We start from the raw sequence: 16,501 nt of genomic DNA on the forward strand, positions 1-16,501 counted from the left end.
GCTTGGTTTTCAGGGCTCTTTTCTGCGGTGTTTTGGTATTGTAGAGAAAAGTCATAAACCTTGCTGCAATCGCTGTAGCTGTTTGTTTTAGGAGTCCACTATTTGCTGTAGCAATGATATGGCAACTTACCAGACATGTCATGAAACCCATTACAAGTTTAAGCATTTGTAATTGCTTGTGAAATTGCTTGTGGCTTTTCCTCTAAATTCACTGTGTTGCTGTCCAGTGGGGACTCCGTATTCGTCTTTTTTTGGGAGGTGAATTGCTGTGTGGTCTGTATGAGTCTGTTGAGAGCAGCTTCGGCCCAGCACAGTGGAGCTCTGTGTGTGAGATCTGCTGTGAAGGCATTCATATGCTCAGTATTCAGAAAGTTTCCCTCTGACTGCATGGACTAAAGCCTCCTGCCAAGCAACACAGTGCAGGAAACACCCACAAATGGATACCTAATATCTACAGCACACCCAGTCCAACAGCTGATTTACATTGTTGTTGTTGGAGCTTTAGCATGCAGCTAATCTTAAATTGCAGAAACACATTAGGCAATTTATGAGCATCCACAGAGTTGGCCGGCAGTAGCGCTCTACCTTCTTAATGTGAGATGATATGGAGCATCCATTTCACTGTTGTAGAACAAATGGAAATTTACTCATTTCTATGCAGCATCACTGTGGTGTTTACCAGAGTCAGGGCGATGAGGAAGCAGCAGTGAAAATAAGAAGTCATTGTGGTGGGTGGGGGCTGCGCTGATAGCACATTAAGTGGTCTGAGCAGAAAGTCAGGAGGAGGAGAGATGGCGGGTGGGAGAGAGCAGGGAGCAATTGATTTGTTCATAAATAAATCCTCTGCTCTTCCTCTGCATCTCCCCTTGTTATAATCCCTGGCTTCACTCATGCTGATGAGGGGTCCTGCCTGTCTCATCTGAATTAATGACTGCCAGTGTGGCATCAAATCACCTCATTATTGTGGGCTGATTTGAGTAGTTGCTTATCTCTGCAAAACCAGATTCCCCTAGAGAATGTGGGGGTTAAGCCTCTTGCATGGCCCAGCCCATGTTGGCATTGTCTTTTTACAGTAACGTTGGCTGCATAGTTCTGTAGACTGTAGAGTAGACTATTTTGCAGTGAAGCAAAGTAAATATTCTGCTGTGCATGTTCCATCTCTCAATTGGACATCAAAAGGGGAAATAAAACCTCTGTATGTTGTATATTTTGTGTGTAGTTACATTAGATTTAGTTGTCCACACATGTCCTATTGCTAGTAGCTGCAAGCATCTAGTATATATATATATATATATATATACACACACACACACACCATGGACTATTTTTGGAATTTCAGTTTTCTGCTTGTGTGAAGGTCAGTAGAAAACAGACTCACAAACATGACCTTCATGTCTCCTCTGCTAAAGAGGAAGCCATCTGTCTCAGAGCAGAAACTGCTCTATAAACACACTCCTTTTGGTTGGGGTAGCAAGCCCATTACTCACTCTCTGTCCCACCCAGGGCATGGACTTAAAACATAAATGCTCAATTTGTATAAGTAAAGCTATGTTTCAAATAAACAAACAAAATAGCCCCAGGAGGAAGTCGTCCTTCACTGCTGTCACTCCTGGAATACATTTACCAAGATATAAAGAGACAGAAATCAACTCTGTCAAGTACATTTTCAATCATAGCTTTGAATGAATTAAAGCATTTGCTAACTGAAATGTAAGTTATAATATACATCTCAAATTGAAGGCTCTTTTTAAATTTAAATAACTTAAATGGGATGTGTTATGAGGGGATGATGGGCAACAAAGGGATTATCAGAGTCACATATTTACTGTCGTAGCATCTACCTGCTGTGTTTACTTCTTTCCTATGGTGCGTGGAGCTTAGCTTATGCTGAGCTTGTGATGTTTCTCTTCAGATATGTCTGTAATATACTGCATATTCTTTATAAGTATGTCTTTATACACAGTAAACAGTATGTTGTTTATGTAATGTGTGTATTTCTTTCATTTTAGAGTTAAATACCATCAAGAATGTGTAGACTATGTTATAATTTTGGCCAAGATATGGCATGATAAAATGCACATATCTACTTCATGTGTTGGCTGACAAAAAAATAATTTTCATCACTTGTAGACAGTTCTTGTGAAGCTTAATCAATCCGGCATTGCTTGAGTTACTGACCTGAGTTTGGCTCATCATGGACATACTATATCGTGCTGTGGGTAATATATAACCGCTACAAATTTTTGTGTGATTGACTGTTATTCAGTGTGAATGACTAATATTCAGAGAAAATGACAGGCAGTAGACATGCCTCCTTGCACAGTACTGTCTTATATTAAAATGTTGGAATAAACTAGTGCTTAGTGATGAATTCTTTCTCAAACTCTTTCTGTTGTTGCTACCAATTAGGGCTGCAACTAATGATGGTTTTTTAAATATTATATGAATCTGCTGATTGTTTTCTCATTGTTTGTTCTATAAAATGTCAGAAAATAGTGAAAAATGTTTATTTACAATTTTCCAGATGTCTTCAGATTGCTGGTTTTGCCCAACCAAAACTCAAAACACCCAAAGATATTGTTTATTTTTACACAAGGCAGAGAAACACAGCAAATCCTCACAACTGTCTGGAGCGGTTGTTTGAAATCTTCTGCATTTTGCTTGCTGATTAATCGCTTATCAAAATAGTTGCTAATTATTTTTCTGTCAGTTGACTAATTTTACCAGTCAAGCAAGCATATGTCTAAAATAAGCTTTTAAATGTGTTTCACTCAGGGTGGGAATCACTTTGACCATTATGAAGAGGGCCAGTTGGAGCTGGAGCAGGCGTCCCTGGACAAGCCCATCGAATCGGTAAGGCTGCATCCATCATCCTGCACCATTGGACCAGCTGTGAGAGTGGATGATTGGTCCAGGGAGGAATAAGAACCACAACTTTTTACTCCATTCATTCTGTCTAGATGCATCCAGTGTTTCCTTGAACACACCTAACCTGTAGAGTCACTTGTCTCATGTCCATTAATGCCCTTTAAGTCCCTCCCACTTCCCATGTCCTCTGCCTACTCCATTTCCTGTGACAGTTAAAATGATTATGTAAATGCTAGATCTTACTGTTTTATGTACAGCTTACAGATAAAACATTTGATTTTTGTATCAGTCTCCCATTAGTCATTGTTAGTCATCTTAGCACTATGAGATGAGATGACTCTGAAAGCATGGAGTGGATAAAGCACTGTCATTATGGCTGTTTTCTAAATGTTCTAGCTTTTCATCCATTTTAAACTCATTCAGAAGAAATTCTGTATTTGATAATGACAAGATTTTATTCTGGATATACTGGATATAGCTGCTTTGAGGGAGGTTCCTGTACAAACCCCTGTAGTTTTTTTATATTTGTATGGGTGCTGATTCACTGATTTAAAATCTATTGAGAGGGGTGTAATCATAAACGAAACCCTCTTAAACAAGAATAAACAAGTTGCAGGACCATATTTGGATTTAAAAACAGCCCAATTAGGTAGAGTTTACATTTATATGTCTGATTATTTTGCAGCAACTCAAACTTTTCTGTTAATAAAAAGTGGGCAGTGCTTATTCCACTCCATTTAGCAAACAAGAGCGCACATAAGATGGTGTGAATGGCTACATTTGTGTTTGAATGAGTGTGTGTCTATGTAGCTTTAGAATTTATGTGTTAGTGTTTGTGTCTATAGGACAGTTATCTTATTGTACACAACTTGGGGTGTTCGACATTTCTCTCCTGCAGCGAATTGGCCCCTATTAGCTAAGCAGCAATGACCCGGTTTGTATTTGCACGCTCTGCTTTCTTACTCCTATCTTTAGGGTCCTTGTAACGCTTCTGACTGTCTTTCTCTCTCTCTGTTTCACTACTGTCACACTCTACATCTATTCTCTCTCTCTACCTTCTTTTCTCTCTCGCTCCCTCCCTACTACACAGTGATTCGGTGTACAGTACCCTCTGTCATTCTGTGCTGGCATGGTGCTTGTGCAACTGGGACTGCATTTTTCGCTGAAGAGGCACAAAGATAATAGCGCAGGCAGCTCTCTTCTTTCTGTCTTTCCCACTCTCTCCATCCCCCTCTCTGTCTCTGAAGCACTGTGGTGAGCAGGCCCAAACTCCTCTTACCTGCACAGTGTCGGGTCACCTCTCCTCAACATAATGGATGTGCTTTGTGAGCCATTTGGATAGGATTAGCAATATGGTATAGATCAAAATAATGTCTGAAAACAGATTATATCGAACATTAATGTATAATTAATAGGCATGCAAATTTTGTTTCCTTGATCATCAAACAAAGCTTATAAAATATGAAGGCATTTTTTTCCTCAATGAAAGCTATATTTAAACATTGGACATTTTGCAGCATAAGTAAACTAGATATTTGAGTCATGATTAAACACGTTAATTCTTAGTATCAAATGTGATATAACAACTGAAATAATACCTTGCTAATGGAAAATTAAAAACATCTATATTAGGTTGGTGAGGTCTAGGTGAGGGTTGCTGTAAAGCCCCAACTTCACCCCGGGCCTTTCCAAGCCAATTTAGAGCTGGTTGCGGTGCACCACCACAGAGGAAATAATGCCAGGGAGAGTTCCTAGTTCCCATGAGGGGATCCTCCCACGCTGAGCGGCCGTTCCTGAAAGCGTACCGCTGTAAAGGGAAGAAGTGTGCTGCATTAATAAAACAAGACAAAACGAAAGCGTCATTGCTAAACAAAACGCGGCACAATAATCATTTTATGTTGATTAACTTGTTTTCATAATCATTGGAAGCCAAAATCCTAATTGTAATCCAATTAATTGCACAGCCCTAATCTATATCAATTTACAGTATTTTCTGGAAGGCATAAATATGATGAGACTTAAAATTCAGATCACTTAAAAAAAAGATCTATTTTTATATCCAAGAAAAGAGCTGTAGGCTACAAAGGAATGTCACCAAGCCTGTTTGTTTAGTTTTTAGTTTTTAAGCAGCAGCAGGAGAAAATTCAGTCGTCCTTGCTGACCATGGGGATATTCATATGTCGTGTTTGCTGCAGGGCTTCACACTGTGTGATCGTATTTGTAGCCTGAACATGTTTTACATGTGTTTTCCATAGGAAGAATCTAGAGAACCAAGAATATTACAATTTTATATCCTGGTTGAGTTTTATGTATGACGTACATAATCACAGGCACACAAAACATCCCACTGTGTGGGCGGTGGAGGGGGAGAAAAGAGAGGGGGAGAGAGGTGGCCTGCTCACCTAGCTTGAGTGGCTCTTCTGCTCCTGCGCTATTATTTGTGGAGGGGCGCTGAGGGCCGCGCTGCAGCATCACACAGATCCTCACAAATCTGTTGAAAAATGGCCACATCAGAGGTGCCGTCACCAAAAGTAATACTTACACTCCTGATATATTCTCTTTGGAAAGTGCATGCCCAAAGAAGAAGGTGGCAGACTTTTTTATCGACAGGCAAGTAACCATGAAAGTTTGCCACCATTAAAAACTGTTAAGATCATTTTAGAGGATTTGGTGACACCAGGTGCATTTTCATAAAATAAATGACGCAGTTCCTGTTTGGAAGGCCAAATGCCTCACAGCAGACAAGGATAAATTGATCTTTATCTCAAAAAAGGCTTCCAGGTATGATTTACAGTGCACTTAAATGGATAACTTAAATGTTAAAACACATAGACTGACCTACAGTATGTGACCATGTTGTTAGGCCTCCGTAGTGCAAACAGTTGTTACATCTGGGATCTGTTAGTGAATGCTTCGGCCAAGCCTCTCGGAGCCCCTCCCCTGCCACTTATTGTGTGTGATCTATAGGCAGCTAGAGGTCTGTGGTACTTTATTGGGATCTTTTTTCTCTTTCTGTCTTTCCCCTTTTAGTCTTTGCTCTTTCTCTCTAACATTGTTTTTGCATTGCATGTGTTAACTTGGTAGCATTCAGTACTATTTATCTCAACACTCTGTCCTAATAATCACAACTACAATTTTCCTCCCAGACTCATCCCTCCCACGTCCTCTGCCCCGTTCAGTCCCTCCAACCTCCCCTCCTCCCTTTCCCGACCCTGTCCAAGAGCGATATGCAGCGGGCAGCCTCAGAGCCACAGAAACCACACATACACACCACAAATCTAAGAAACACATGTATACGGACCACAGAAAGATTTTTCTTAGTGAAAAGTTTGTATTTCTTTTTTATCCAAGTTGTAGTCACTACAAATTGTCTCTAATTCAGTTACTGCGGTCCATCAAGACCTTGGTTACATTAAGGATCGTGAAGTGTGTAGCCTTTTGCATTATAGCCAGACATTATTGTACACAGGTGTTTAAACTGTTAGACTTCTATCACCTATTAAGTGGGAAGAAGAACACAAGGAAAAGGTCAAACCCATTTTTTACAACACTGCAAGCTCTCTATTTAGCACCGGTCTTAATCCAGTGAGCAGCAGGGGTGATGGGTTCAAGGTCATTGCTGAGGCCCCCCAAATGTTCTTTTTAAAGTCAGCAATGGAATAAGAGTGGCGCAAAATCTGACCAACTTACTTCAAACTCAATGGGAATGTGAGTGTTACAGTCTCTGTTTAAAGACGTTGGAGACCCCTTCAAACTTTGATAAACTTTGTTAAACTTCCAGTTGATGAATTGGGCCTTCAGAGTTATGAGGTAAGTATGTATTTTTAAATATTTAAACATTTATATTAATCAGACTCTGCTTCTCTTTCATTTCCCCCTTCACTTAGTTAACGTTCAGTCTGACACATCCACACTTCACCTCCATTTACTGGGAAGTAGGAGCCTTCTGTTCTAGTCGTTTGGCTCTTGACGCACTGAGACAGTTTTTTCCATTCAGTCGCACCTGCAATAGCTGACTGACCCAGGAATGTAGAGAGCACCAAACATAAGGGAGCTGCAAGAGTTTATGAGGAGCAGCAGACAGCAGCAGGCCCTGTTCTCTCCCAGCAGCACTCGCCAAAAGACATTCCTCAGGGACACAAGAGAGGATGATGAGTAACTGCAGCAGTCCACTTTTTGTAAGACAGATCCTTAAAGGGTCTGTCTCAGTCAGGGTAGAAAAATAAATTGTGTTTTCATGGGGTAATTTTGGGGCGATTTTTGTCCCCGATACAGTGGAAACCGCTTACAGTGATCACGATACAGCGATCAACCGCATTTATGAATCAAAAAGCTTCGGACAGAATCATTCCTATAGAAACGCTGTTTAAATAATTTGCTTATAGTAATCAAGTAGTCTGCTTACAGTGTTCATTTTGGGTCTTTTCATACATGACAACATTTAAAACTGTTAGACTAATGTTAGTTGAATTTTTTTTTTTTTTACTTTAACTTTACTCCTTTTATACTTTCGCTCGTGGACCATCTGCTTTCCGGCTGGATACCTGTGGCTGATGCTGCGTGCACATTGATGTCGTAACAGGAAAAAGAGTAATTTTCTGTGAATAAAAAATAAATGCGCACAGGGAATGCACCTGTGCTTGAAGCCGCCCTTGTCAAGTGGATTGAGAACAACTCGTCATGTCATGCCCTCCAGCAAAGGTGCGCCGTTAATCGCGCCACAGAGCCGGCCAAAAACGACAATGTCTCACCCTGGGTGAGGGAAAAGGCAGAAGAATTGACAGCGAGCCAGTAAACAGCAAAATGGTCCGTTTCATAACTTTTTATTCATGTAATAAATAAAAAAATATCAATTAGGTGGTATTCTGCATTAGAAATGATGCACAACATAAAACATTTGGTTATATTAATCATCTGCATATAGTGATTAATTTGACCCGGACAGACGTGAGCACTATAAGCAGTTTCCACTGTATTTGAAATTTAGAGGCATTTACATACACAACCACATATTCTTTTGCCCCCTTAATTGTGTTTTATGGGGCAAATACCTTGAATTTAGGGGCAATTTTGCCCTTTGCCCTTTTCTGACACTGGTCTCAGATTTCTTTTCAGAATGTGTAAAATCTCAGATGTGTTGTTGAGAGTGATCATTAAAAGAACAATTACATAAAATATGTGGTTTGGGTTAATTTAGGTTTAGTCACTTGCCTGTTCCGTGTTACACCCTCCTTGATAATCTGAACCAGTTATTTCTTTGAGTCAGACAGGAACACATAAACACACCCATACTGTACACGTATAAATGGCTGCATAGACTGAAGCAATTACTAAATACTCTGAGGTCTCTAGGTGGGGTCCCCTGCATATCACTTCCCTTACCCACATCTTTTGCCATGCACTGTGCCGATTACAGCACAATGCACACTTTTAAAAAAAAACAAAAAAAACACCCCACTTGTAGATCTCTTTTGTTTGGATAACATTTTCTATTTTTCTTTCTCCTGTATTAACAGTCAGTTGGTGGATTTATTGACATGCCTACCTTTTCTGTTTGTATACAGTATTATGTTTGTTTAAAAGCAGAGAGAGATTTTGCATTTTTAAGAACTTAGAGAAGATAGCAGAATTGCAGTTGAAAGCGTTTGGCCGGTTTCTTACGTTGTGTCACGTGTGACTGTTTTTTTGACAGCCCAGTATTTTAAAAGCCAGGTTCGTATGGAAATGCCTTCACTCCACTTGCACTGCTGTTGGACTCGCCGTCGTTGCTTTCATCCGTCTGTCTGTCTGTCTATTCTTTTGGTGCACTCATCTGTTGTTCAACACGCGGTCTGCGCCTCATCTCCGCCCTCTAATCTTTGCTGAACCCATTTTGAGCTAATCTCTTTATTAGTGTCAGCAGTTGCGACTGTTGCCTCATCCAACCTGCCCTTCTTGTTTTTAATATTATTTTTTTAATCTCACTGAGATATAAAAAAAAAATTTGGAAGACGAAACATGTTTAATTTAAGGTAGGGCTTATGTTCTCTAAGCTCTCAGACCATTCGATTATACAGACCTTGGTTAGACTTCTCTGACTTTCCTGATGAAAAATAAACAAATCAGTTAACAGGGATTGTGCGGAGGCTGAGCAAGAGTATTTCTCAGGCGGCTAGTTTAGGGCGCATTTTATTTCCCTCATTGCTCCAAGCCTCATAGATCAGCTAATCCCCCGAATCAATATAAATGTTCAATATGAGTGTTGCACCATAATACTGCAGTAAGGGACAGAAGCATACCCAATGTCGGTGGGAGGGGAGGCGTTCACTGCAGCAAATTCTGCAGTGTTTTCCTACACAATGAAGTCAGGGGACATGTTGTCCACCAGGCAGGAGGCAACATACACCATCAGCCATAGAGCCTCTAATTCTGTGTATCTTGTGACATGCGCAGGGACATCTTAAACCCAGTGATAGCATGTTAATGTAGCCTCTAATGTCCCAGTTATGAGCTGATACAGGCAGGCTGTCCCCAGTTCTCTTCCCACCATGTGAGGCAGTTTCCTTTCTTATCTCATCCCACAGCGGACCGTCACACAGAGTAAGCACAGCTCGTACATCCATGAAATGGAGGGAAAAAATACCAAACCCCAGCAGAAACAGGAAGTGAAGCAGTTTAGCATCTCTCTTGGGAGGCAAATATCAGCCAGATGTTTTGGATTTATTTATTCTAGTCATCACGATGGCAGCATTTCTTTTCCCGAAATATTAAATAGGGCAAAGGAAGGCAACAGTTTGCACTGAAATACCAACATTGGATGACAAAAGGATTACCAAATGTACCCCAAATGAGGGCGGAGATGCAGTGTGTGCTGTGTGTGTGACTACCAATCCCCTTCACATGCACTAACCCATTCAAGCCCAGCTCACCTCCACCACCCCAGAAACTCACCTCCACCATGGCTCAGCCTGCTCTGTTCTGCCCCCCTGTCCTGACCTCTTTTGTCAAAGAGAACTAATTGAGCCCCGTTGAGCCATCACCTTCCTCTCTGTGCCTGATCCACCTGACACTAACACACGTTGGAGTTTTGTTAACCCGCCCTCCACCCCATCCCTCTGTATGTATACCATTCACAGTGCGCTACTAACACCGACGATCCTTTTTGTTAAAAATCTTTAACAAAAAGCTGCATGCTGTTTTGTTCCAATCCCTTCACTTTTTTGTGAAAGTTGATGTCAATCTCTTTGTGATTATAAATATCCTTTTTGTTTGGTTTGTATGTTTTATTTTTTGGTAGAATGCAGCACTCTGGTGAATGTTAGACAAGCTTGGAATAGTTATAATCACAACAGAAAAACACTGCTTATTAAGAAATCTCATTGTTTCCTGTTTATTTGTGCTTGAGGATGTACTGTAGTGTGTAGTGGTGGGACGGTCTTGCATTTCACTTAATGTTTTTGTTTTCTTGCTGACCCATACTAGTGATATAACGGTCTCAGACATGCACATTTGGCCCCAGAGTGTGCTAGGAGTTACAGTTGTCTATGTTCTCGCACTCCTCCTCTTGCCTCTTTGATTCATTATCAGTTGCCTGATCTTATCCACATGTACAATGTTTGTGTACTTTGCCATTGCGATCGTTACTATGAAAAGAAAAGCAGAAAATTAATACTTTAAAATGGATGGCCTCACTGCAGTTATTTTATCTTATGCAAGCTAAAAATGACCTTGCTGTTTGGTAAAGCTATTAGGCTTGTCGCAGTAGAAGGTCTTTATTCACCAATTACATTACTTGCCCACCGCCCCACAGTTGTTATAGAAATAAAATAAATTGTGTATTTTCGCGTATCAGCCCCTATTGTTTGTCAAATAAAAAAAACTACTAATCTCTGGCAGCATCTGGAGGCATCACCTCTAATCTAATCTACACACACCTTCAAGCGCACCACCCCTGGATGATCCGGGCGACACGGCCCGTCAGAGACGATGCTTGTGATTCCACCAGACGCACCGCAGCGCGTTTCAGAAGTGTCCCAGAAGCGGCTCTCTGCTCTGCTCCACTAAAAAATATGCTCCCGCAGGGAAAGCTTAAACGGAGAGGCCAGACACACGCAGTCATCCAACAGTAAATATCATAGTAAGCGCTCTGCGGATATTGAGCGCTATCGACAAATAACTTTTCTTGTAAAATACATTTCTTGTAAAGTACATGGCGACAATTTAATGATCTAATTAGAGGCACGCTAACGGCACACATTTGTTTCTAATTATAGTTTAAAATCAAAAGTGTGAACGTGTTTGGGACCGGATGACTGATAACAGACCAGAGATGCTGGAGGTGTCTGAAAACATGCACAATAGCTATTTATAGCACATCTAATGGGGCTACATGCACACAATGTCTCCCTCTCTTCACCTGCACACCCACATGTCCCCTCACACGTGCATACTCTGTCCAACCTGGGCCTTGTAATGGTAATCCAAGGCCCTCTAGCTCCACTTCTGTCTCTTCCTCTCGCTATATATTTTTGTGATAGCTGCATATGTTTCATGGTGATCCCCTTGTCATGGTTACGGAATCACAGCAAGCTTGGAGTTTCTGGTCTTCGTTTTGTTAATGCAAGATTTCCATACCTGTTCTGTGTCACTTTTCTTTGTGTACTAAGATCTTGCTCTGTAGTGGTTCATATATGTATGCGTGTGTGATACATATATTGCCCCCTCCTTCCTCCCACTCCTCTTAACTTCTCAGTTAGTGGATGTGACTTGATGTGATATCTTTATCATCCAAAAAAAAATAATAGAAATGCTCTAGCCCAATTTCTTTGCCTAAAAAAAACTGCACTCCTACTGTAGGAGGTTATCCTGTAGTTTACAGGCTACACATCGTAGAAAACCTACCCTTCCTCTCAGTCTGCCACCCTCTACCCCCACCCTCCCCACCCCCAACCGCCCTTACCACTCCTTGTGCTGGAAGACACTGATAATACACGCTGTAGGTGATGTGGATGACGATAATGATGATGATGGTGGTGGTGGTGGTGGTTGTGCTGATGATGATAGCGTGATCTGAGTGTTTTATTTTGTTTTGTTTGTTTGCTTGTTTTTTGATCAGTACCCAACGGGGAAAAGCTCCTCTTATTATTGGAATATTTTTGGTTTTTTTTCTCCTCTGTTCTCTCTACTAGGATAACATCGGACACCGGCTGCTTGAGAAACATGGCTGGAAGTTGGGGCAAGGTCTTGGCAAAAGCATGCAGGGTAAGGACTCACTCTTCTGCACACCGTTGTTCAATGTATGCTGGTGGTACTGAGCCATCACCCTCTCTCATTTTCTTTCCCCCTCATATTTCCAGGTTTTTTTTTGTATCAGCCAATTTTCCTTTCTCTTTCTTTCTCTGATCTTTCCCTTTGTGTCTATTGCTGGGTAAAATTATTTTTTTATTTAAACAAACGTCATTCCAGTTGTTCCTGTTGCTCTCGTGCTGCTGTCCCCTCAAACCTGAAGAGGGAGGAAATGTTCCTGAGGCCTTGTAAAGGATTAAGACTGAGGGCAGAGGGACCCTGGGGGTTGGGAGATCGAAGTGTTTATTTGTCTTTCAATTATGCACATAGTTTACAGCCACTCAGATGAAAGTGATCTTTTTCCCCCTTCCAAATCACAGTTTAATTGGATACAGTTTTGTTCTTGTCCAGTTGTTTTAGACAACCAGCTTTGGGGAAAAAGTGGTTATGGACTTATGGACTGAATTCTTGTACCTTCTCCAGATCTTACTCTGAGTGGTTAACAACAACAAACATCCTCTGATGAGGGTTTATATCTTGGTTACAGGAGCTAAATGGTGTTTCTCTTCTGAGGCGTTGGTCTTTTATTTTCTATCAGGGCAGTGATACAGAAGCGACAACGAAGAGCACCCGGTTGACTCTGGAAACACAAACCAGTAAACATGTTAGCAACAAGGTAAACTTGCAAAAATATTCTAAATATAGCATACACTTAAACTGATAGTGCTTCTTTTTAGATGAGCCTTTCTTTTAGGTGTGTAAAATATGTTTTGCTGCCGACCCCGACCACAGCAGTACATTGCTTTGCTCCCGTGCTAGTACTCCTGTCTGTTTCTCCAAGCTGGGGGCATGCCGACCTAAATAAGTACCTTATACAACCCCACTTCAAACACCCAAACTATCCCTGTAAGATCGAGGCTTGTTGTCTCTTTTTGAATGCAGTGAAAGCAGAAACCAGAAAAATGCTCCGTAAGCTCTGCACATTGAATTAACTGTAAGATGTAGAAAGCTTTCAACTAGAAAGCTGCATTAAAGAGGTTTACTTTCTGTAGACATCTGTAATTGGATGGCCCAGTTGATATTGACTTGCTGTAAGAGGGAGCAGGCTGAACAGAGCTGAGTGTGTGGGTTGGTCTTCTTGGCTAACGTCAGCACCTCATTAGCTCAACCCTGCTGTGCTCATAGGCTCACTGGCTCAGAGGCAGTGGTGCAGAGCGCTGGCATGTTTCCACTGAGCCTCTTCCTGTCTCTTCACCCTCTTTCCTCTCTTCATCAGTATCTTTATTCTCTCTGTCGTTCTCACTTTCTAAACTCCCTTTTCATAGGCTCACCCTTCCCTGCACTTCCTCCAAAGAGGATGATGTATAGCATTGTCCATGAGTGATGCCATCGCTGGCAGGCCGATGAGTCCTTGCAGTTTGCTAAGAATGGAGCTTGTTTTTCTAAATGATTTCTGGCATTTGTTTTTGCCTACCTCCTCCACCGTGTTCTTTTCTATCCTCTTGGTCCATACCGCTTAAAATTCAGATCTGTCATTTGTACAACTCTAATGCAGTCATTTTCATCCACTTCATTTCTCTTTGTTGCTCAATTGCAACTCTTGCTCAAACTCATTGCTCTCCCTGTAAACCCAGCAGTAACATGCTCAATGTCAAGAATTTTAATGAGAAACACAACGTCCCTGGCACACACCCAAACTAAAGTTACAGTCTCACACATGAACATATAGGGGAATACGCAGAGCTAGTAAGTAAAGTAGGTGAGTTGCTTAAATTCACAATTTAAATCTAAAGACACAAGTTATCTGTGTTCAGACTTGTTCTTCTTAATTCGATTTCCGGAGAGCTTGTTTAGATTATTGAAAAGTCTATGCTTTCCTCGTGTTTTTGGTTCAGGTAATGAGATTTCCCGTTGTCTGTGCAGTTGTTAGACAACAGACACAGAAAACTGTGTCTATGAGAATTCCTAACTCCTGATGGAAGTACCAGAAGTAAACAAGTCGCCATTATGGCGCATTTGAATGCAAGCTGTCCTAAGAAGTGTACAATTTTTTACTTTTACTTTTATTTTCTATATAACGTTACTCCTGACAATGATGCCTAGGAGTTTGGGAAGAACCTGAGCAGTTCTCAGCTAACCTAACATGCTGAAACAAGTAACGTCAGCTAAAGCCAAGTCACCAATTAATACTGTTAGCAGACAGTACAGTCACTATGACTTGCTACCACAGTAATGGCGGCGGCACTAGATAGCAGAACACACAAAGCGGTTGCAGGATTCGTCTATATTAAAACATACAGTAGTGTATACGTGCTCATTCAGAGCAGGTAACTTTACCAGATGATGGCTGTGGTGCTTCATTTTGTTGTTTGTTGACCAAAAGAGGAGGAGGAAGAAGAAATATATCTCTTGTTCTACTGTGTAGTGTTGTCTGTGGTATCAGATTTATTTGCCTCAATGGGGAAAATAGTCCTACAGGCAGGTTTTGCTGTAAATCACTTTTATCTTTATTCAGATCTCCTCTCCACTGTCTGATTGAAGAGCCGTTATGTATTGTGGTCTGACATTTAGACATTAAATGTTTATTGTGTGTATTGGTGAGCCTCCAGAGACACACGGAGGCTGTTGAGCACCTCTTGTTCATGTACATATATGGCCGTGGTTCCCTGTGTCGTCTCATAGGTATTCTCAGCCTGACAATGGCCAGGGACCACAGGAGGCTGCTTCATTCTGGCGCAGGCTGTACGGAGAGTAACAACGCCGCAGTAATTTCTGAGCTTAGCATTTGGTGTGCATCGTTATTTATTTCCATCTGGCCTTGAACAGCTGAATAGTCATCTAGTTGATGTGATAAGGATGTGTGCTTTGTGGAGGAGAGAACAAGTTGCAGGGGCTGACTGTGCTCTTGTTTTTGCCGCTGGCGCCGCTGATGTGTGGTTATGTAAGCATCCTGCTTTGTGGGCAGATGAGACTGCGGCAAATGGTGTCCAGTTGTTGTGTAGAAATTAATGGCCCACTGTTGGAGCCCACTATCTCTGTTCAAATTTGCACAACACAATTGCACCCTTGCATCACACTGAAGTTTGCTGGATAATCATCATAATCTTCCTCTCCTTTCCTGTCCTCCTTGCAAGAAGAGAAGGTTTTTGAATTTTGAAGTGAAAGCATTGTGTCCCCTTTTTTAAGTTTTTCACTGTATTGACTTTGTTCTTATTCTTCTTTTGTCCTTTTGCCCCTTTTTAGGTAAGGTTTGTTGGATCCCTTCTGTATGTCAGTATGTGTGTGTGTGTGGGTGTGTTTTCTTTCTCCCACTCTGCAGTTGACCTCAATGTAACACCCCTTTTACAGTGTACCGTAGGCTAATGGCCTCTGTCAGCTTCCTCCTCTTTGCTTCATAATCACTAAACCTTTATTTCAATCTGCACAAACTGTAAAGTGCTTCGATTTGAACAAAGAACAAAAATCCATTTTAAATCAAGGTAGATTTAGGAAGCCATGATTCCATCAAATCCCCTAGAATCATCATCTCCACGTATGTTAGATTTTTTTGTTTCCTCTTTGAGTTTCCGTTGCTGCTGTCGGGTATCTGATTGGCTGTAACCACGGCTCAGACTTTGAATGGCTTGCAGAGTAGACAAGTTTCCCCCCCTCTGCTTGTTTGCCTGTTTCTACCTCCAAACCTGTGAAACTTGTCTGTATGTGTGTGGTCATTATGTGGGACTGAGATGTGTGTGTGTGTCTGTTACTGACCGGGCCATAGAGTCAACTTACAGGGAAAATCTTACCACCCTCCTACACCCCCTCCCACCCTGAATGTCTCTGTCCCCATGGTTACACGCTCCCGTCCTCTCCCTGTTTCTTTACCCCTCCTGCACAGCATGTTTGTCCCAGAGGTGCACTCCTGCCTGCCTCAAACCGTCACACTCACCTGGGGCTTTAAGCAGTGTTGGAGGTAACACACTGAACTTTCACAGGATAGAGTGAAATATAACACTCCAGACGGGTGCACAGCTCATATTTTTAAGTGTAAAACTGCTGCTACATAGCAATGCAGACCCCGCTCTAAGCACTGCTCAAAGCCTCGCTGGCTCTTTCCTCAGGTACATTTTATGTGTGTCATGTGTTCACTTGTTCCGGGGTTAAGCACATCCCAAAACAAGCTTGCTGGCTGTAGGCTGGCGAGGAAATGAAAGAATCTCAGGGAGATTTGCTAACTGGGCTGACAAGCGTCCGTGAGGCAAAAAGCTCAAAGGGGGGGAAAATGGTGGTCGTCCCTAGAGGCATCTGTCATCTCAGACTAGATATTTGACCACAGCTGTGTCCAAAATCATTCACTCATTCACGACTCGCTATCTAGGGAGTTCTATGT

General features: G+C 41.6%; 1 protein-coding gene across 8 annotated transcripts in view; it reads left to right on the forward strand.

The window, feature by feature from the left end:
- The window catches only part of gpatch8 (G patch domain containing 8), a 33,581-nt gene that overhangs the window by 3,910 nt on the left and 13,170 nt on the right, over window positions 1-16,501 (forward strand). Inside the window, exons 2-5 of one of the 8 annotated variants that reach the window (XM_037791790.1) lie at window positions 2,776-2,853; window positions 3,767-3,802; window positions 8,561-8,580; window positions 12,036-12,108. In XM_037791790.1, coding sequence (XP_037647718.1) covers window positions 12,102-12,108 — 7 coding nt within the window. In that variant the 5' untranslated portion in view covers window positions 2,776-2,853; window positions 3,767-3,802; window positions 8,561-8,580; window positions 12,036-12,101. Of the gene's footprint in view, window positions 1-2,775; window positions 8,581-11,060; window positions 12,109-12,730; window positions 12,809-16,501 lie in introns of those variants that run through there. The other 7 variants (XM_037791789.1, XM_037791791.1, XM_037791788.1 and 4 more) reach the window with 7 other exon arrangements.

This window comes from Sebastes umbrosus, chromosome 14 (assembly GCF_015220745.1).
Source record: "Sebastes umbrosus isolate fSebUmb1 chromosome 14, fSebUmb1.pri, whole genome shotgun sequence".
Taxonomy (NCBI): Eukaryota; Metazoa; Chordata; class Actinopteri; order Perciformes; family Sebastidae; genus Sebastes; species Sebastes umbrosus.